This window comes from Emydura macquarii, unplaced genomic scaffold (genome assembly GCF_026122565.2).
Source record: "Emydura macquarii macquarii isolate MOO-44397 ecotype Brisbane River unplaced genomic scaffold, CSIRO-AGI_Emac_v2 contig_2863, whole genome shotgun sequence".
NCBI classification, from domain to species: Eukaryota; Metazoa; Chordata; order Testudines; family Chelidae; genus Emydura; species Emydura macquarii.
In genome coordinates this window covers 1,001,433-1,023,322 of record NW_027133000.1, presented here as the reverse complement: position 1 = coordinate 1,023,322, position 21,890 = coordinate 1,001,433, and the positions used below count along the sequence as shown (strand labels likewise).

Sequence of the window (21,890 nt, the reverse complement as noted above, 5' to 3'; positions counted from 1 at the left end):
GGGTGGGGGTGTGTGTGTTTCACGTGCCCTTTACATCTTTTTGGAAATGACTTTCTTTATTTCAGTTGTAGCGGCTCCTGGGAGAATGCAAAGGAAGAAGCTGCCTGACAATTCGCCGTCTGCAGAAATGTACCCCAAAGAGGATTAACACCTCCCTCCCCCCCCCCCCCATCCATCCATCCATCCAGCACCCAACCCCCTCCATCCCCTCCAGGCGGCGGCTCCAGGGGCCCTCCGCCCTGCCCCTCACTGGTGTCGTCCCCCCCCCCCACCACCCTTTTCTCCCCCCTGCCACCCCAGCATCCCACTGCCACCATGAACACCAACGTGTGCGTGGAGAGCGGCCCCAACCCCGAGGCCCCGGGGCTGCCCAAGGAGAGCCACCTGCCCGAGGGGGCCCTGAACAGCCTTGTGGATTACAACTCGGAGATGGAGCGCTACCGCTCCTTCGCCACCTTCTACAAGACCAACGGCGGCGCCTTCCCCCAGGCGGCCAAGATCGCCCGCATCACCACCCCCATCTTCCCCAGCGCCGCCGCCGCCGCCGCCGCCCGCATCGGCATGTCCCCCTGGAACTGCGATACCGCCACGGCGGCCGCCGCCACCGCCATGCTCTGGGGCAGCGGCGGCGGCGGGGGCGGCGGCAGCAACCCGGGCGGCGCGAGGAAATCCGCCGCCGCCGCCGCCTCGCTCCACGCCGGCCGGAGCAGCATGCACCATCGGAACGAGTCCCAGCGGCTGGGCAAGCCCGGCTGCCCGCCCGCCGCCGAGCCGCCCGCCTTGCAAATGGCAAATAATAATTTCCTCTCCACCTTGGCCCCCGAACACTGCAGACCTTTGGCCGGGGAATGCATGAACAAGCTCAAATGCGGCGCCGCCGAAGCGGAGATAATGAATCTCCCCGAGCGCGTGGGGACGTTTTCCGCTATCCCGGCTTTAGGGGGCATCTCATTACCTCCAGGGGTCATCGTCATGACAGCCCTTCACTCCCCCGCGGCAGCCTCGGCAGCCGTCACAGACAGTGCGTTTCAAATTGCCAATCTGGCAGACTGCCCGCAGAACCATTCCTCCTCCTCCTCGTCCTCCTCCTCCCTGGGAGCCGCCGGAGGAGGGGGGGCAGGGGGAGGGGGGGGAGGAGGAGGAGGCGGGGGAGGAGGGGCAGGCAACCCTGCCAAGAAGAAGAGGAAAAGGTGTGGGGTCTGCGTGCCCTGCAAGAGGCTCATCAACTGTGGCGTCTGCAGCAGTTGCAGGAACCGCAAAACGGGACACCAGATCTGCAAATTTAGGAAATGTGAAGAGCTAAAGAAAAAACCTGGCACTTCACTAGAGGTCAGAGGAGATGATTTCTTTTTCCCCAGCCTCCCTCCGTCCCTCCTCAACCCCCTCCCCCCACCCCTTCAGTGCTTCTTGTCTAGCTTCAAGATGCAGCATCCCTTTTCTGAAGCCTCATTCAGGTTGTAAGGGGGTTGGTTGGGGGGTGGTTTTTGTTGGGGTTTTTGGTCCCGCTCCAGTTATTGCACATGTGACACTGGCTTTCCTCACTGGCACCTAGTATGAACCCACCCTTAAAGTAGAGGGTGGGGGATGCTCTTAAATAAGAGCCTGAAGGAAGTGGGCCCTCCCCCCTTTTATATTTTATTTTGGTCCCTGGAAAGAAATCACTAGTTTCATATAGTAACTACCATCACAGATGACGAATTAAAATCTTCTTTAAGAGGTTTCTTTAACACCTCTGCACAAGCTGGGCACATCAAATTCTATACATTGATTCAAACTCTCTCTGTATGTTTAGCTGTTATTTTAAAGAGTTCTGTCTGGTGACATGGGACCGATTTTTACTTATATGAAACCAATGGTGGAGGGTAAACACTTTTAAACCTGAAAGCAAATGAGGGGTTTATTTATTTTTTCTAACTTAATTGTTGCCATTATGAGATCACTTGTGCTTTATCTACTGTGTTTTCTATCAGACTGGTGATGATCTTTGATTTTTGGTGGAGCAGAGGGGGAAGAGCGCAGGAAAAGAATGTAGTTGAACACCTGACTTTTTAGTGGTCAGATGTTCAGAACACAGTAACAGCTAGTTATTTTCAGGGTGACTGATGGCAATTTGATTCAAGAAAGACAATTAGTCACAGAGTTAAATAGTTTGGTGAAATGTGCTACAAATTCTTTTTGGCAATGCATTTTACAACGTATCCCTTTCACGGTGTATTAAAATGTGATGTAAAAATAAGAACAGGTACGACTGAAATTATGTCTGACTGAACTGTATATATACATTTATTTTTACAATGTGTCCTCGGAACTGACAATGTATTGAATATCACAAAGCTGTAAAGACAGGTTTTCAAGTTTGCTAGACATACAAAAGACAGACAGATATGATGTTGTGGAAATTTCAGTTCATGTATTGAGTACAAGAGACAATGACAAAAATACAAAAATATATGTAAAATGGCTATTAGGTGATATTTTTAGACAAAGGAACACAAGAAAGAGGAAAGACTAGTAATCATATGTAATCCCTTGTCATTATTAAAATTATAGTGTTGCTGGTTAGATGCACATATCAGACGAGTCTGAAGGTGTCGGGGGGAACGGTAGATTTAGTACAGAGAAATACTGTATATACGGGGTGACAGATTAAGATTTGAAGTCACAGAAAATAGCAACAAAGTGAGAAACTGCAACTTTCCAGTTTGTGTGCGTGTTGTGGTTATATTCTAAATCATTGTTCGCAGCAGTTCTCTCCAACAAGGGGTGGGGTCTGGGATTAAAGAAAAACAACCTTTCAGTTTGTTTGACACCAAATAATGGATACAGCTTTACAGATATTAAAATTGCCATTGAACTAAAGGAAATTTTGTTTTCTTTAATTAAAATTTGGCCATCATGATTTATTGTATTGTATTCAGTTCCATCAAAATATCATATTCATTCCTTCCTGCAAGAGTGAACCATCGTTATTGAAATTTTGGTTTGTAGCCCATTTTTATTATATTTTCTTTAGCTGCTTTTTGTAAGTAATCCAGTATCACAGAAAGACAACAAATTATATGGATTTTTTTCAGGTGCTAGACATCAGCTGTTAACTCTTGGTTTCACTTATTGTTTTTGGTTAACAATATACTTCTGTTAATTTTTGTAGGAAGTTTTCTGCAGTTATCTGTTAATGCTGAATTTTAACACTGATTCACAATTTAAAGAGAGAAGATTACTTTTTTTTGGTGGCATTTGTTTGTTCAGTGACATAGAACTTTGTTATACCACGTAGTTATCCCACTTAGGCAAAAAGTTCTTTTTCATTCGGCTTGCAAACCAGGATGCCTCTGTGATTTATTATTTATGATAAATGATAGATCCTGATGGATTATTGATCTGTTCAGAAAGTGAGGTATCTGTAGAGGAAACTAATTTATACTTTATCAGATCTTTGTGTGAGTTTGTGTACATTTCTAAACACATTTCATGAATTTCCTTGTTCCTGACAAAGGTGTTCGACAGCTTTAAAAATTGTCCAGGCATGTTATGAGAATACTACTCATTAAAACTGTTAACTGCTATGGCTAGTAAAAAAACACCATTTTATTAGCACTTGTGTACTTTCATAACCACCTGCCTTCACTTCTTTTCTTCATTTTCTCTCTGTCTGTCACATACACACACCTCTGCTGCTATATTATGACTGGAAGGAAGCAGATTCCTCTCTCCAGCTGTAGAGATATCAGTAGACATTCACTTCTCCGTAGGTCATAGCCAGTCATGAAGTGTGTCACGGCGTGTGGCTAATATCCTTACAGGCATGTTATTTGTCAGTAGGAAAGGAAAAGTTCCCAAATTGGATAACTCTCTATTTTTGGTCATTTTTCTTATTTCTTCTTCTTCTTTTTTTAATTAAATAATAAAGAATGACAGCATGACTGCCTCAAGCACATGTGCAGCAGCACTGTTCTGGTTGTAAGGCAACCAGCTGGAAGCATGTCAGAGAGTGACAGGGCCTACATGACTGAACTGAAACAGCAGTAGTGGTTGCAGGTGGGTGAGAATAGTCTGCCTGCTGAACGGCTTCTCAAGCTAGTTTGTCTTGTGGTCTTTGTAAATCAACAGATCTCCATAGGTGATACACTATGGCCTACCTAGGCACCTTACTGAGACGATATAATAAGAATCAAGGGTTCAAGTTCCATTATATATATATGGAAATTGTGGTTGTCAATTACATAAAAAATATAAAGGATGTTGTCTGCAAAATATGGAAATGACTAAAGATTGGAAGTGAAACTATGCAAACAAGTCAGTAAATTTGTTGAATCCACTGAATTGATCTCTTTCCCTCCCCTTAAATCTGTTCTTGTCCTGGTGCAATGAAGGGATATGATATTACTCTCAAGGTTAGTACACTGAGTTTAAGACAAGATTCTCATTAATGCTTTCAGATTCCTGACCCTTACATTTTTAATGATATGCTTCCCTTCCAGCCTTTTTTCAAACTGCTTTTATTTTTCCATGTTTTTCTTATATTAATTTTACCCTAAAAGCATTCCTGTGCTCTAGTATTTTTAACAGAATTTTATTATTACTAGGTGATTTTATGTATAGTATTAATAAATGTATGAAAATAAGATTGATGTCATGTTGTGCTCTGCATACTTGTGTATGTATACACTGTGTTCATTTAGATTTACAGTTAGTTTAGAGGCATAACAATTTTTTATCCAGAGAGATTACTTATTTTCATCCCATTAGTACACATTTATGTAACTCCTACTGTAAGTTATAAAGACTGAGAGCCAGATCTTACTTTGCTTTGCTCACTCTGTGAAGTCAATAGGCTTGATTATGATTTCACTAACCTCAGCTTTATATTGGGTAACTCCACTGATTTCAGTTGCACCACTCCTGATTTACAGTAGTGTGATATCAAAATCAAGCACAGGACCACTCGAGTGAGTAAAATAATGGGATCTGAGCACCTTAAGTACCTTTGATACTTGGGCATAGTGTTATAATATTCAGTGTAACTTACTTTGTTTTAACAGATACATGCTAATTAATGTGGGTTACTATTGAAAAAAATAAACACTTATTTTCCATTAAAAATAAAGTTTATAATATTCACATTTAAATATTAAGGGCCTAATCCTGTTCCCTTTCAGCGCAGTGCGGGTTTTGAGATTGAGTGAATTGGGAAAAGGATTGGGTCCACTCATTTCAATGGAAGGAGCATTTGACCCTGAAAATGTAGCAGCATACAGCATTGCCACTAGGGAGAAAGGGGACCCATGGGCAACCTCAGAACTTTTGCTCCTTGTTTTGGTGGCAAATGTGAACATTGTTAAAGTAACACGATGGAGTTCGGTGAGTAGGGGTCAATTAGTAGGGGCCTCAGGGGCATTTTCCCTCCTGTCTTTCTAGCTTTGTTCATACTGTGATGGAAATCAATTGTGTGAGGGAAAACTGAGAGGAAACAGGCAGCTAATATATGATCAGGGTGACTAACTGATAAGTCAGAAGGAAGCACAAACCACTGTCTGTGTTTGCTGTTCTGCACAGGATTAATTATTACGATTAGTTATTATCTGTGTTAGCATAGGACCTAAGGGCCCTAATCATGGACCAGGTTCGTATTGTGCTAGACTCTATACAAACAGAACAAAAAGACAATTCCTGCCCCAAAGAGCTTACAGTCTAAGTAGCTGCATTAGTCTCTTCTGGGCTCATTTCAAGAATTTAGTTATCAACCATAAAGCCCTCCCCAGTCTGGGATTTTACTTTTTGCAGCCTCTTCCTTGTTGCCCAGTTGCATTCTGCCAGAATGCTCTTGTTTTTCCATTTCCAGGTAGAACACTCTTAGTGGAGGTTGCTTGGCTCAGGAATTCACTTCTCCTTGCAGTGTACTACAATCAGAATCTGATGATTTTACTTGATTGTTTCTTTGTTTTTTTAGAAACAGGGAAAGATGCATTTGTTTCTCTGTTTTCTTGTTTTCTGCTGCTGCTTCTTCTTCTTAAATTGAGCATGTAGCCAAAGAGGTATTTATCTTGTCAACGGATGAGGAAACAGAGGCAGGGATAGGTTTGATTTTTGCTGAAACTTTGCAATACCTTTTTAAATTAATTTTTGTCGCATTCACCCAGGTATTACAATGATGGGTGTGATAAACGTGAATGAAATAATTAGTTCCTTTGGCCATCTGAGGCCCCATCAAAACAATGTGCATCACAATGACGCCTGCTGCTGCTCCAAGGTATAGTTTGGAAGAGCTGCAGGCATCTTTCATTCACTCTGGCTGTCACGTGGCTTAATCCTGCAGCTGCTCATTGAAGCCATTTGGAGTTCTACACATGGGACTGGGTCCTGCAAGGTGTGAAGAGTCTTCATCTCTCAATTAGGTCATGGGAGACCAGTGAACTGAAGACCTGGGAACATTCCGTACCTTCCCAGATCAGGTCTGCTGTACCTTTACTGCTCAATAATTCCAGTGGGTTTTTGACCTTTAAAACTATAGAGGAACTGGTACACTCTTAAACAGAGATATTTAATCTGTTCTATTAAATTTCATATTTTCTTACAGTCTCTGTAATTTTTAGAAATACAAACCAAACAAAAAACACTCAAAATATTAGTTTACAATTCAACATATTTGCATTATGTAATAAATCCCCCACATTTTGAGTTCACTTTTGATGGGAGACATTCACAGACTACTGTTGATACGATGCATTAGAATTTTTTGTTGTGTGAGACAGGAACAAAAGAGCTGAATGCTTTTAAAAATGAAATGGCCAACCACTGAAGAAATCTAGCATCACCAAAATTAGGTACTAAATTTAACCTAATTTTAAGGAATCAGACAGACAGCCATATCCGGTTAAACTTTATTTTTTTGCAAACTCTACTTTTCACTCAAAAATAATTTGTGATAACTAGTCCTTAGTCTATTATAGTTCATCAGTTAAAATGCCAGAATGATCAGAGACTAACACGTTATGACAGTTTTTGTATTTTGATTGCATGGAATATTTCATTATATACCCTTTAAAAATATTTTAAAAATAAAAAATTGATGAGTCAGGACTATGGGTCAGATTAAACTCTTAATTACACTCTTGGTAACCCCGTTTCTTTCAATGAGGTTGCACATTGTTTAAGTCAATACTTGGTTCAGCGATCCTAGGGTATTAGATCTTATATAAATACAATGGGTGAAATTTTGGCCCTGTTGAAGTCAATGGAAGGATTTAATCTAGCATTGTGACTGATTCATCCTGACATTTTTCCAGTTTTACACTGGTGTAACTCCCCTGAAATCAGTGCATATTGATTTGGTGGGGTTGAACTGATTGATTCACAATGTATATGGTAAATAAGGCCAAATATTTGTCTGGCAAAATAAGCGTAATAGGTAACATTTTCAAAAGCACCTAAGTAGTTTAGGAAATCTAAATCCCATTTTCTAAAGTGACTTAGGCACTTAGGAGCCAATTGGAGTAGGCCCCTAAATCACCTAGGTGCCTTTGAAAATTTTATCCAGTGGTACATTTGTCCAATGCTTTGATCATATAAACAACTACATTGTGTGGGCTACGACCTGCTCGCCAAGTACTGTAGTCTCAGTTACATCTGAGTATATCACAATACTGTTTAGTCAGTTTAAGAGTTGCAGAGTTAGGGCCTAAATATTTGTATTTATTTTAAGTATTAATATTTGATTTTCATCAGCCAGATCCTGAAGTTCCCACTCAGTCTGTATTCATTACTCAGTTTTCCAAAACTCTTTCTGAAGTCAATGGGAATTTTCTTTAGTAAGGAATGAGTTAGGACTTCAGCAGCTGGCCCACTATTAATAGCAAGTGTGTGCTATAAAATATGTTGGTTTTTTTAAGTCTGCTCTGGAGACTTTGATAATAATCCCAGTTGATAAAAGCCAGTTAGTAATTTCTGTACCACCATCAAAGTATTTGTTGTGTAATAACTGTTAAGATATTGATAGTGCTGTAAAGCTAGGAACAAACCATTTCCAAATATACTAAAAAATTCATCAGTGAAAGGAAAGTTGGTACTCTTAATGTGTAGATTTTAAAGTTTAAGTGGCTTAGGGTAAAAATTTCAAAAGTACCTAAGTGACTTAAGCTCCTAAGTGCCCAAGTAACTTTTGAAAATGTTTCAAATGTCTTAAAGTCTCATAAGTGACTCAGTGGGATTTAGGCTCTTTTGAAAATGGGGATCCTAAGTCACATACACGTTTTTGAAAATTTTTCCCATAGGCACAATTATTTTTGAGGAACAGTCTTGTTCTCAGAAAGCATTCTCTATTGTTGTAATCTATGTATTTTTGGGGGAATTCACTTTATCCACTTGTTCTTGTCCCCTTAAATCTCTCCTCTGAGTGCTCACAGTGAATAATAACGGTTTGAAGCACATTTTTATCTGACATTATTCTGCTATTTGGAAACTCAAGCTACAGTGTCTTTTTTTTTTTTTTTTTTTTTTGGGTGAATTTATTTTTTTCACAGTCATATCTTGTTCCATCACATGCAAACACCTGTCCTAAAATTGAATTATTCTGCAGGGTAATCTAAAGCCTCCCCCTATTCCACATCATATGTTTTCCGTTGTTTATTGAGTTATGTTGCTCCATACTTCAGATGCGACAGCCATTTAATAATGTTGAAGCCTTAGCTCTGCAGGGGCTAAAAAGATCCCAGCAGGCTTGTTAACTTCTACTCTCAAACATTATGGGAAATATTTTCTCCTCCCTGGAACTCTGAGGCTTCCTCTTAATTTATTTTAAAACTATAAAAATCCATAGGCAGGTATGTGTTAAGCCTATTGGATTTTTGCAGTTTTCTAAAGTTTATCTGTTTCTTAGTATTTAACCAGATGCTTAGATCTATAGGGATTAGTGCAATATTATAAAAACCTACAATACCTCAAGTCTAGGTCATACTGTGTATCTTTTGATTAAAGGGTAACAATCTCATCAAATACTTTCTTATTTAGTTATGTTAGTGTTTCTTTTTTGTGCTGTTACTGAGTGATTTTACTGAGATTACTGAATACTGAACATTTCAGAAACCTTCCTTGTTTATTGTCTCAGGACAGTGCATGTTTCAGCTCCGTACTGAGTTGCAGTGAGTTACAATTTATTTTATGTAGCGTCTTTAATACTCAATATCATAAAACACTTTATCAAAAGAGCCATTTGTAAGGTAAGGAGAAAGGAGAGGTTTCAAAAGAAGGAAATTATTCAGTAGCTTAAAGAGTGGGGGGAAGAGAGAGAGAATTCCAGATGGAGTTCCACAATGAACTCTAGACAATTACAGTGAATTGTAGGGAGTGGACACAGGGAAGTTTGATAGGTAGTAGCCAAAAAAGTAGACAGAGATGAGGAAAGATAGCTAGGGTAGAACACAGCTATAGAGAGTTCTCACAATCAACAGTTTTGATCTGGATTCAGAGCCAGTAGAAGCTTACAAAAGATAGGGGTGATACAGCCTTACTTTTTAGAGAAAAATAATATCCTATTGCATTCGGATCGTAAAGAAGCAAACTGCTGTAGTTAGGACAGGAAGTGACAAAATCTGGAATAAAGAATTCAGCAGAAGCTGTATCAAGGTAAGGGTGAATCCTTGCAATGTTTCATAGCTGATAGAAAAATATTATTGGCGTCTAGTATGACGCTTGAGGTCTCTGGCTGCGGGGCAAAGTAAAGATCTGATTTAAGAAGCATAACAGCAAAACTAAAAACATGAGACAAGCAGGACTTTTTATCCAGGAGAACTGCTGCATTTGATGTATTCTGCAGCAGAACATTATGGTGCAGCCAGAAGCTGACAGAGTCAAAATAGGCCAGTGAATGAAATGAGATGCAGAACTGCTTATCATCTGCAAAGTCTTGATGGGGAAAATGGCAGTCAGACAGCCCAGAGACAGTTCAACCAGGAGAGAACAGTGCTGGAGATGATCATGGTTTAAAGAAGGTCAAAATTATTGATAACACTGAAAGCTGCATTGAGATCAAATAGGATAAGAAGAAAGAGGAATTTGTGGTTATGGGCAGAGAGTTTATCATTAACTACCCAAAGATGCCCACTTTTAGAGATAGTGAAAGAGTTAAAAGCCGGATTGAAAGCAATCAAAGAGTGTATGTTGGGAAGGATGTTTAAAGAGCTCAGAGATTTCTGCTTTCTCCATAACTTTGCTGAAAGAAAGGGAGGGAGTGAATGAGGAAGGGTCAAATAAGACTTTTTCTGGGGTGTGGTGCTCTGGTTGTCTGCATTTTTCAGAGCTGAAGCAAAATCTTCAGTGGAGATAATGATAAATTATGCAAATATTGCAAAGGTGGAAGGGGAAGGTGGCAACAGCCGGTTTTGGGAGGAGGAATCTACTGAGGAGGTGGTTTTGTTCATAGCCCAGTGATGGTTCTCACTGGGACAGCAGTGGCCACTAGAAGTGCTGTGAAAGGGGTGCCAGGTCGTAGATGGCAAGAGGAAAAGGTGACTGAGCTAAAAGTAGTGATGGAGTCACGACAATTAGATTTTCAAAAGAAAGACTGTAGAAACACCACCTCAGTGGACAAGGTGTTGGAGGAAGAAGTGTCAGAATGGAGAAGGGGTTTCGATTGACACTGAATTCCCAAGACCCTGGATCATGATTGACAAGAGACACTTGGTCTTCACATACCAGAAGGAGATTTTGAAGGTAGTGAGCTGGGCTTCCACATGTCCCAGTGGATAGTGAACTCCAATTTATTCAATTTTTTTTCTATGCACTGAATTGAGTTCATGCGTAGCGTTGCTGCCACTACCGCTCCCCCTGTCAGCAAGAAAAAATGGCCACTGCCAACCCCCCCACCATTAACAAAAAAGATCCTACTGCTGACTATAGCTAATTATTCATAAAATGTTTTGGAGAACCTTTTTACATACCCACATTCAGAAATAAACCTCCCTCCCCACACACAATAAGTATATTTTTTTGTTATTTTATCATTTTTCTTAACTTTCTCCTAACATGGTACCACAGTCTGGACTTGAGGGGCTGTGAACTGTAAAGTGCTCTAACGTGTCCCAAAGACCCCCTTACGCCTCCTCTCCAGCACATTAAATCTTTTAACTGGAAAGGCAGTACAAAAATTGGCCAGGCTGGTTAAAAACCAGCCAGGTGGCAACCCTAGTTTATGGAGATGATCTGGATGAGTATGTGGCATGGGACGCTACATAAGATCAGAGGAAGGCAAGCTGATCAAGAGCTAAGGAAATGATGAAGCTGTAAGTACTGACAAGCTGGTAAGTGGGAGGAAGGGAGATGATGTAAGCAAAGGGAGGACTGAGACGATACATTGAGTGGGGACTGCTTGACCTGTAGGTTTGAGGATATTAGAGGAGGGCATAGGCTCAAGGAGTGCAATTATGAATTTGTGAAAGGAATAATCATCCTGATGCAGTGTCAGAGAGCCAGAGAAGAAAAAGGGGAACTGGAAGTGAATTATGTTGAAGGTGTGATCTCCTGAGTGGATGACAGGGATAAAACAAAAGCAAAATATATTGGGGAGAGGAAAAATGTCAGAGGCAAGAAAATGTTTGGAGGGGTCATTGATATGAATAGTGAACTCACCAGTGATTGAGGGGTAGGGGACTAGATGACACAAGGGATTGGTAATGAACTATGGCACCTGTCCCCTGTAAGTCACTAGTTCAGCCCAGCCCAGGATGGTGATGACTACAAGATGTAACACTCCGATGGTTGTTTGATGGTGTATGTAAAATGAATTGGAAGTCTAAGTCCCGTGAGTGTGGCCACCTCGCAAAAACCATGCCAAGTTGAGTGTTAATTGTCATCCTTGGTGGTCTCAGAAGAGAGGCCAAGGACTGAATGGCCTTGGAAACTATATACAACTTTTTAATCTCTAGAAGTGGTCTTGCCAGTTGAGGAATTTGGGTTAAATTCTATAGGGAAGTTTGGGCTGCAGCTCTTCTTGCTGTACCTGATTTGTGGATACATTGCGTTCACCAGGCTTCTAGGCTGTCAGTCTGGCACCTTTAACAATCACTGCATTGATTAAAAACAATCCCTTTCCCCAGTAAATTGAAGATGTCACTACTAATTACTAGAGCTGGATGACATTTTTTGACAGTTTCGCCACAAACAAGAAAACCTTTTTGTGACCATTTTTGACTAACTCTGCTAGTTACACAATATGCGACATCCTAATGGTTTAATTGGCCACGATGTCCTATTGATTAGATCATTTTAGGTTCAGCAGTGGGGGAAAGAGGAGCAAGGATTGCCCAAAAGCAGTGTAGTTCTAGGTCTACAGAAAGGAGATTTATATTTAGATTTGGTGATGACAACCATGCCTCATCTGCATCTTGAGATAGAGGTTTCTTAGAAAAAGGTAACCTCGAGGACATTAAAGAGATGTCAAAGCTTGAGTGCTAATTCTTGTTCCAGAGGATGATGTACCAACAGGGATTTCTTATTAATGGATTGAATGTTAACAAGAATGCCTGGGGGGGGGGGGGCTGGCTAAGTGATAGGGACTGATGGATGGTCTTCATAGGGATTAAATTAGCATAGTGACAGACTGTGTGTGTGTGTGTGTGTGTGTGTGGAGGAAGAGGGGAGTTTATAGCTGTTAATTCAGAGCAGAGCAGAGTGAGAAGAAATAAGACAGATTTTAGAAGGGAACAAGGACTGAGCTGGAAATGGGTGATGATGAGTGGATTTGATTTTAGTATCTTTGTAATAGAACCTCTTGATATATATATATATATATGATGTTGATATGACAAAGCTGAATGTAGTGTTCAGCATTACATTTTAAACTTTTCTTAGTAACAAAGGCACTAAAATAAATAAATTGGATGCTACCATATTTTAATTTGAACAGTGATTCTGAAGGTACTATTTCATATCTCCTCTGGTCAGGTTAACATTTTTCCTAGCTGCTCAGTAGCATTCTTTACTACAGTGCTTCTACATGTCCCTTCTCCTCCCCTGGATAAAAAAAAAAAAAAAGAAGATTGTCAGAGGCCAGACAGAACAAACAAAAAACAATCCCTGATCCTGATTGAGGCATTTGGGCACTACTGCAGTGTAAATAATAATAATTAATAATGGAGTCTTCATAAGCAGCTTGGTAGCTGCCTTCAGCATCTGATTAGCTCTGTCCTCAGCTACAGGTATAGATGAAAATCCGTAGGAATTAAACATTTTTAAATGACATTCTGCTGACGTTGATTTCTTCTAAATCACCTTTGACAGAAAGCTGTTAATTAACTGCTGTCATGTAGGGCTGGATCGTGGCTGCACAGTAACATAAGGCGATGCGAGGTTCCCACCACCATCTTGCACACCTTTGCAGATCACTGCTCGAGGCACAGGGCAATGGGGAAAACAGGGTCTACAAGGCTGCTACTGCCCTCATGAGCAGATGGGTGGGGAGACGCAGAGCCTTGTCTCTATTCCTGTTTTTGGCCAGCAGAGCTAAAGTGGCACAAGAGAGAGAGTGTGCTAGAAAGGGACTCTAGCAAATTATTCCACCACCTGGCAAAAGAAGGGAAAAACTGTTCCTTTCTGGGGTTCTTCCTGCTTCTTGGAGTGACACATGCACACACCAATCTTCAAACAAGGCTCTGTTTAAAGGCACAGTCTAGCCCTCAAGGATTTAGGGCCAGATTGTGGAGCACCTATTAATATCGGGGAGGTCTCATTCATGTGAGTAGTCCAACTAGAAGCCAGTAAGACTACTCGTAGGAGTAGGTGCTCACCAATATTAGTAGGGACTCCACGATCTGGATCTTAATATTGCATAGCTGATATTTTTGCTCAATATTAGTCCTAGTTTCATGCAGTTACTGATCTGTATTACCTATCTTCCACAGTGATACTGTACATTGATATTTAAAAGATGTTAAGTCAATTTCCCGAGATTTAATCTCATGCTTTTTAAAGATGTTTCCAATTAAATTCAAGTAAAATAAAAGCAATATATAAAATAAATAATGACAAACACTGAATATAAATAAAGACCACATCTTGTCATCCTTACTCCCATCAAGAAGTACCTTACTGCATGAGTAGACCCATTTATTTCAATTGGGGCTACTTGCTACTGGCTACTACACACAATGAGTAAAGTGGAGGAATCTGGCCCTGTAAGGACAGGTCTTTAGTTCTGTAATTACCATTGGTCAAGTCTGATAACTTGAGTTGTACTTCACTCCTCAAACAGTCCCCTTGAAAGCTCTGGGGCTGCTTGCTGAGTAAGGTACTCAAATAGAGTTAAGATATGAGAACCTGGTCCCAAATCAGTGATTCTGTTTTTATTTCTATGTAGCATTCAGTGTAGTGGTTTGCTTTTTGCTGTCTGAACTTGGTAGCAGAGAAAGTCAAATGAGTTTCCTAATCTGGTCTGTTCTAAATCTGGTTTATGTCAAATACAGCATGGAAGATATGCAGTGCAAGTGGAAAAATAATGCCAGTAAAAAGATTCATGTCCTTTCAAAGCAAATAAAACTGACTTTTAACATAAATGTTAAATCTCATCCCTGGTATGAAGGAAGACAGGAACGTGGCACAGGTATGGTAAAAGAAATTTTAACACAGATCGGTAAAACAAACTCTCTACTGAGTTCTGCCCTGAAGTACTTGTCCCATTTTAACTGGCGAGGCCAATCATAAGCTGGTTGTTAGAGGACGTCTGTTACAGTATGATATAGTTTATAGTAAGTAGAAAGACAGGGTCTGGGGGCATAAGGTAGCAGAACCCAGCAAATCGTGGTGGACGTGGGGACTGACAACTCCATGGCATGCTTTCATCTCTGTCCAGATACCATAGAAGTACTTCTGTGGCTTCTAGGGCCTCTGGGGCTTGGCAGGATTTTGTGGAGAGGTGCCAGGGTTGGAGGGAGAGCAGCAGCTCTCTGTGGAATGCACCCACCTCCTCCTTCCCCTCTACTAGTCAGTGGATTTTCATGCCTACGTTGTATTTATGCCTACCTGAGGCACAGTAACTTGGGGCAGGCACAGATAGCCTATTCACTGGCAGCAGAGCTCAGCAAGATCCACACCATCAGGGCGTTTGGGGGCAGGCCAGAGAACTAGCTTGAAAAAGCAGCCTGTCCACAGGCCTGTAGTTTCTCTTCTGTGCAGATTTCTAGGATATGGAGGGTTAGGAGTTCACACATCCCTCTATGGCCCTGCAACTCCTCTAGCCTGAAGGGAGAATTTCAGGGAAACTCTCTGAGTTGAATCTGGCATTTATTAGGTATTCCAAAGCTAATCCTGCATGTATAGATATCTTCATGGGAGGAAAAAACTGGCTGCAGAGAAGGTGCAGATAGGGACTTCACACAACATGTGCAAAGCACAGCTTAGCTCTATATTGGCTTCACCTAGTCACTTTGAGGGAAACATTGAGGTATATAGATTAAGAGGCTGTGAGCCACAAGTCCTTGCAGAAAGCAGCACAAGGGTTATGGCCCCATATGGATGCCCTGCACCCTGACCGTGGGCTGGGGAAGAATTTCTTCTTCCCAAGAGTTGCAATGTTTTCTGCACACAGGTAATTTATTCTGGCTTTGTGTGAGGGAGAGAAGGAATTTCACTCCATCTGTTCATACCTACTTTGACCCTACTCTTCTAGGAGCTGTTCCAAGGAGAGTAGCCTGGGGAGGAGGGCTAGTCTGGTGAGAGAGTGGGTGTGATTTGGAGGATCTGGATTTACACCCATTCTTGGGTTGCACACATGTGAGTAGCAGCCATCTTTTATTAGCCTTAAAAGAGGAACCTCGGGTAAAATTAAATCTCCATCAGCTCCCAGCACTGCAGGTGAAAGGCCTGGGTTAGTTGAAAGGGGATGGGGGACACCACATGCCTCGACATGTCTCTCTGCTCTTCTCCAAAGTTCTGCTGTTTTCCAAATGCTGTGTGGATTTTGTAGAGTTTATTAGTTCATTAGTGACTAATGCTGTGCTGTTTGTACACCTAAGAAGCCTACTCATCGAGTTACTCAGGCAATAGTAAGTGGTAGCCAGATCCAGACCTTGGGCTGGTAACTGATGCAAAATGCATGACATGCAGGAATAGTGAGCATCTGTCCTTGGCCTTGAAAACTAGCTTCCCCTTCTCCCTCCAGCACGTGTAATGTCTTGTAGTAATTACATAAGTCTCCCTGGGCCAAATTATGCCATTTTTCCAGTGGCCCAAGTTCAGAACCGCACTCGTGATGTGGGGATTTCAAGGAGGGAATGCCCCGCAAGGAGACACACTCCTTTCCCAAGCTCCCCAGCACACAGGACACTGTGCAGGAGGGTCCAGCCTGCTTTTTTTTTTTTTTTTTTTCTTTTATGCAACTGGCCCACTGCACAGGTTGGTTTGGGGTCAGGAGAGGACTCATTTATGATACCCTGTGCCTTTGGGACACATTGAGGGAATAGTTCACGCACTCCTCCAAGTTCAGGGACTGTAATTGTTATAGGCCGTTGCACAAGCTATGCCAGTGAGGGAAACAACTTCTTATGTGCGCCCCAAACACTGTGCACCCTTATAAGGACCTCTCATGGTCTGGCATGTTCAGTTCAGTGGGACTAGTCATGTCAGCAAGTACTAGTCAGCATGAATAAGGGGTTCAGAATCTGGCCTGCAAGTATCTGAGTGTGAATAATAACCAAGATTTCAATTTGCAACTGTGTCTAAAGGGTTTTCATTTAAAATTTACAAATACACAGGTCATAACTATGTACCCTTCTCAAATAATTTTTTAATTTCCATATGCTGCTGCAAAACTTTCTCTCATGCTATATATACAATAATAATAGCAATATGTAATATAGCATCTGCAAAGACTTGTATAGCAACACTGTATTAGAGTTGCACCCACAGCAACAGTGTACACAGAATACATTTTTAAAACGTCTGAATTCTTATGCCAAAAAAGTAGCTTAGTTCAAGTTAAAATAGAGTCTGTGGTGAAGAATTTAAAGAGTCTGTAATTTCAGTACATTTTGCTGTTTTGCTGTATTGGAAGCATGTGTATGTGTGTACTTGTATAGAGGACCTGGTCCTGCTAAGGTTGATGAGCATTTTTGCATTCAGCCCATGGGAAAAGGTGCAGACCCACTATATATAATTTTTAAAATGTTATTTTTTGGTGTTTGTTTATTTAAAGGGATTTGATTGTGTTTCTCTTCTTATCTTAAAGCCAAAAATGTAATTCTCTAGGCTGTTTATGTGAAGCTGACTTAAAAAATGCAATTAAAATATAATATTTCAAATGTTTGAGCTACTTCTTTTACTTTTGTAGAAAATACCATTGTCAGTTAAAGCTGACCAAAAGAGAAACAGAATAGAAAGTTTTAAGCTTGAAGGTCATTTCATATCAAGTTTGTTTAGGGATAAATTATCTGGAACACCATGCTTTTATAGCATTACCTGTTAGGCGAAGCTGGAGCTGCAGGTTTTTGAGTTCCCTCCTGGGAACGAGGCTGCTGTTTGTCAGTATTTGCACCTGCATGAGCAGTGAAGGCTGCCTTAAACAATGCTGATCAACTCCAATTCTGTTCCTTACTTCCCCTCCCCCTAACTTCCAGGGGAATCTGTCTTTCCTGTCACTCAGGATAATGATTCCCTGCAAGCATAACCGAGATCCAGAAACTCACTGTAATCTCATCAAGAGTTTGATTCCCCAGCTGGGACTCTGGAATTTATACAACCAGAAGGTAGATGGTCATTGCACTTAAGCTTATGCATTGGTGTGCTGAGCCCTCAGACTGGCTGAAAGATCTTTCTCCTGGATATAGTCTTGTGTATTGTGATGGTAAAATCAAAGGATTTCATCTCATAAATTGGGTTTAACCTAATTTGATTGACCTATTCAATCTAGGTTTTCTTTTTTTTTTTTTTTTGCTTTTGTTTTCAAGTGGTTTAATAACTGAAAATAGTCACAGCTGATTCCCAAGTCAGGGGCTAGTGCAAGAGATATTTAATTATATAATATATATGTTTAATTACCATTTCCTATGCTTATGCAAAAGACCTTATCTTGTAGTTTTTCAGAAGCACAGATATTAAACAGGAGTTTTGCCCTTCAGAAATATTATTCTGTGTATTTAAAGGTCTGATTGACCTTTTAATCAGACGCTGCACCTTTACTTCCAGCTGATACGACAATGTCTGACAGAGTAACTCAATTTGATGCTTCAAGAAAGTAAATAAAGGCCAGCTCAACCCCAGATATATAAAAAATTATTTATAGTAGAATACTTAAATGTAGCTTTCAAAGACAACATATAAGCGTAATACTTACACATGATTAGCCATTCTTCTGAGGCTGATTTAGACATATGGCTGCTGTTATTGTCCTAAACTCGAGCTTCTTTTACAGTCAACTTCTTTATAAATTATATTATCAGCAGCCATCTTACAAAAGAACAGAACTCTGTGGATGGTCTAGCAAGCATATCGGCTCTCTTTGGTATACTTTTGAAGGAAGCTTTGTTTTTCTTTGCTTTGTCATTACAGGTACATATCCTAGAACTAAGCATGTGTGACAGAATAGATAGAATTGTTAATAGGGACATAATCAATACCTATTTTTGCATATACTAACAAAGAACACTCTAATATTCAGAGTATATTTATACAACAATCAAACTCATTTTCTCTGGAAGCTAATTTTCAGATGATTTATTAAACTTAAACATTCACAGATAGAAGTAGGATATTGAATAGTTTAGAATTCTGATTACACAGCAAAAATTCTTTCTTCTCTGATATTTCTGTGGGCATGAATCATAAAGATAAAACGAGGAACTCTGCTTCCCTTTCATTCCCTTGCTATATTTATTAAACTGATTAATTTTCAGTATTTCTGCAAGAGGACCTGCATACTGTTTAAGCCTGGTTATTACAACTGATTACTTTTATGGAATAAAATGTTTGCCGTGGTAATGATCAGTTCTGTAGAACTTTTAAAGACGCCTTAACTAATATAAATGATCAGTAGTGCGTCTAAGCATCTAGGGCTGCACCCACAAAATTTTCTGGGTGCATGATTTATTAGCTGTAGTGTGGAATGGAAAACATTTAAAGGTCCTCCAGAAAATAATTGTAGCTTAAAGACTGTCTCTTTTCTGTAGCATTCTTAAATTAAAGCTTCAACATAATCTACAAGAACTGTTTCCTTAAGACCTTGTTTTAGGTTTTTAGTTAAACTTCTTCAGGTATGACATTTGCACATGTGGACATTTTGAATGAATCAAATACATCGGGATGGGATAACTGATGTGAATTAGCATGTAGTGAGTTAAGGGCCTGATCCTACTCTCACTGTAGTCAATATAAAGTCATTAATCATAGGAGGAACAGGAATGGACTCCATGGTCCCATCTTTTGGGACGCTGAGCACCTTTAATCCACATTGAATTGAGAGGGAATCGAGGGCACTCGGTACCTCACAGAAAGCCCTCAGTACCTTGCAAGATCAGGGTGTAAGTCTTTCGATGTATGTTATACTTTAAGACTGCTAAAATGATAGGTCAGCATTTTCAAACGTGGGAGTCCAACGGCTGATTAAGGCACTTAAAAGAGAGAGGTATAATGTTCAGAAGTACCGAAAGCTTGCCTGTGGTGGGAGTTGTGGATGCTCAGCATGTCTGGAAATAAGCCATTTTTATTTAAGGTGCAGATCCAGCAAAGCATTTATGCATGTGCTCAACATTAAGAAAATCACTATTCCTATTGAAGTCAGTTGGCCCATTCACACGCTTAAAGTTCAAGCTCTAGTGCTTTGCTGAATCAGAACCTAAGTGCCAAAATACAGAAGGAGATGACCAACTCGAGGTTTGAAAACGTTGTCCTATTCTCCCAAGACCTCAACACGGGCGCCTCAGTTCACAGTGCACGTTGTGATTGTTAGATCAATGTCTTCATTATTTTTGCATTAAAAGAAGTGTCTTGCAAAAGTGTGTGTCTACAAAACCACTCAACCATAAGCATACACCATAAGCCAGCGGATAGTCTGAAACCATTTCAAAATTGTATGACTACTGTCCATTTTGCAGGGTATACTTTCTAGATTTTTATAACAATGTTTTCATTTCCATGGCTCTATTATTTAATTAAAGAGATGGTTAGTGCATAGTGTATGTTTATATAAAAACCTGAAATGGCACATTTTTAGAGGGAGGATGTTTCTATTAAGTTATGTGAGGCATCATGTTATACCTAGATAACTAAAAATATGGCTGAAATATAAAGGAAAAACAATGAGAAGAAATCTTATTTTATAATGCTACAGAAAGAAAGCTTAACTTGTTTTCTTGCTTTTTTTTATAGAGAACACCTGTTCCCAGCGCTGAAGCATTCCGATGGTTCTTTTAAGCAGTAGTATATCTTGTTTTCAAGGCAGTCTGAGGTGAATGGCAAGCTAAAGTCTTGTTTTAAGAAACTGCTTAGTCCACCATTGAAGAATATACTCAGATACTATTTTCATTTATGTATAGGGGTTTCCTCAAAAACAAAAGATAAACAATCTGGGAGCCTGGGGAATTGGCCAGTTTATTCACATTCGGTACACTGAATCTTTATTTGATGTAACTTAGCTATACTAGTGAAGTTGTTGTCTATTTTTAAAGTGGCTGTAAAAAAAAAAAAGTTTGGGTAAACCCCTGCTATAAAATCATGTATCTTTAAAAGTAACATATCTATACTTCATTTGCAAATATATGTGTTTCAGTACTGTAAACTGTACAGATAGCATTGTATTTTGTGTGTTTAGACACAAGGAGACAATCATGTCTGAGCATCTATGGAGATTAACGGTTTGTACACAACAGTGTGGTTCTGCAAGTTAAATCTGGAGCAATAAATTCTAGCTTTAAATATTATTTTGCCGGTTGTTTAGCAGCAGCAGCACTGTTTTACCATGCATCCTTCCATAGAGACTTGATGCCAAGTTTTACAAGATTAAAAGATTATGATGCATCTAGCAATTACCTTCAGTTGTATTGTTGTAAGAGGGGAAGACATAAAATCTAAAATTAATCTTTCTGAGCACTATTTTAGAATAGCGGTTGTGCACTTGCACTGATTCCAAAAGAGCTTTACAGAAGGGTGTCCCTCCAAAGTAACACACCGTAGTTGACTTGCTTTTGACTGTGCTATAAGGTGAAATGCACACCATAGATAGACATGCACAGTCAGTCATTTATATACAGCTTGTTTTAGGATACAAAATGAAAAAGAATACCATATCTGAGAAGAATCTATGACTCAATGTATTACCTTCTCACCAAGAGTTGCTATGTAGGTTTTTCAATAGATGGAATAAATTTTTTATAAAATATGTGGAAATATTTTCATTCCATGTGCAACATTTAGTGGTGAGACTAGTTTATAAATTTAGACAGGCTTGGGTGTCTCCTGCAGTTGGGCAGGCCATGAGAGCCTGGGTATGTTTTAAGTATATAAGAAAACCCCACATTTTTTTAAAGGAATGACTGTTTGTCCCCACACATCTTTCTTTGTCCACTGATCTTAATCTTGCTGAATCACGAATCCCATGGGCCCATAGTGGAATGCTTCATCATTCTTTCTCCTGCACTAGCTATGTGTACAGAACATTCACTTCTCATAAAGGCAGAGCAGGGAGTTATACAATTCAGATGTCATCCAAGGATATGGAGGATACTAACCTTACCTATACTTCAAACAGATTACCTCACCACCTATTTATAGCTTGGTTTGTTTTCACTCCTGTGAAAAGGCCATCCCATGAAAGTAAGAGAATGCTGTTAGGCCATGTATTATATATGTTTATTATTTTATACAAGATAGGATGATAAATGTTAGTAGCTTTACTGAAAAGCATGGAAATAACT

At 40.1% G+C, this 21,890-nt stretch overlaps 1 protein-coding gene across 1 annotated transcript; it reads left to right on the top strand.

Moving 5' to 3' along the window:
- The first annotated feature begins 202 nt into the window (after positions 1-202).
- Positions 203-20,675, top strand: CXXC4 (CXXC finger protein 4). Its single transcript, XM_067568222.1, has 2 exons — positions 203-1,329; positions 20,347-20,675. The coding sequence occupies exons 1-2, from the start codon at positions 316-318 to the stop codon at positions 20,389-20,391; spliced, it is 1,059 nt and encodes a 352-aa protein (XP_067424323.1). The 5' UTR covers positions 203-315; the 3' UTR covers positions 20,392-20,675.
- The last annotated feature ends 1,215 nt before the right edge of the window (positions 20,676-21,890 follow it).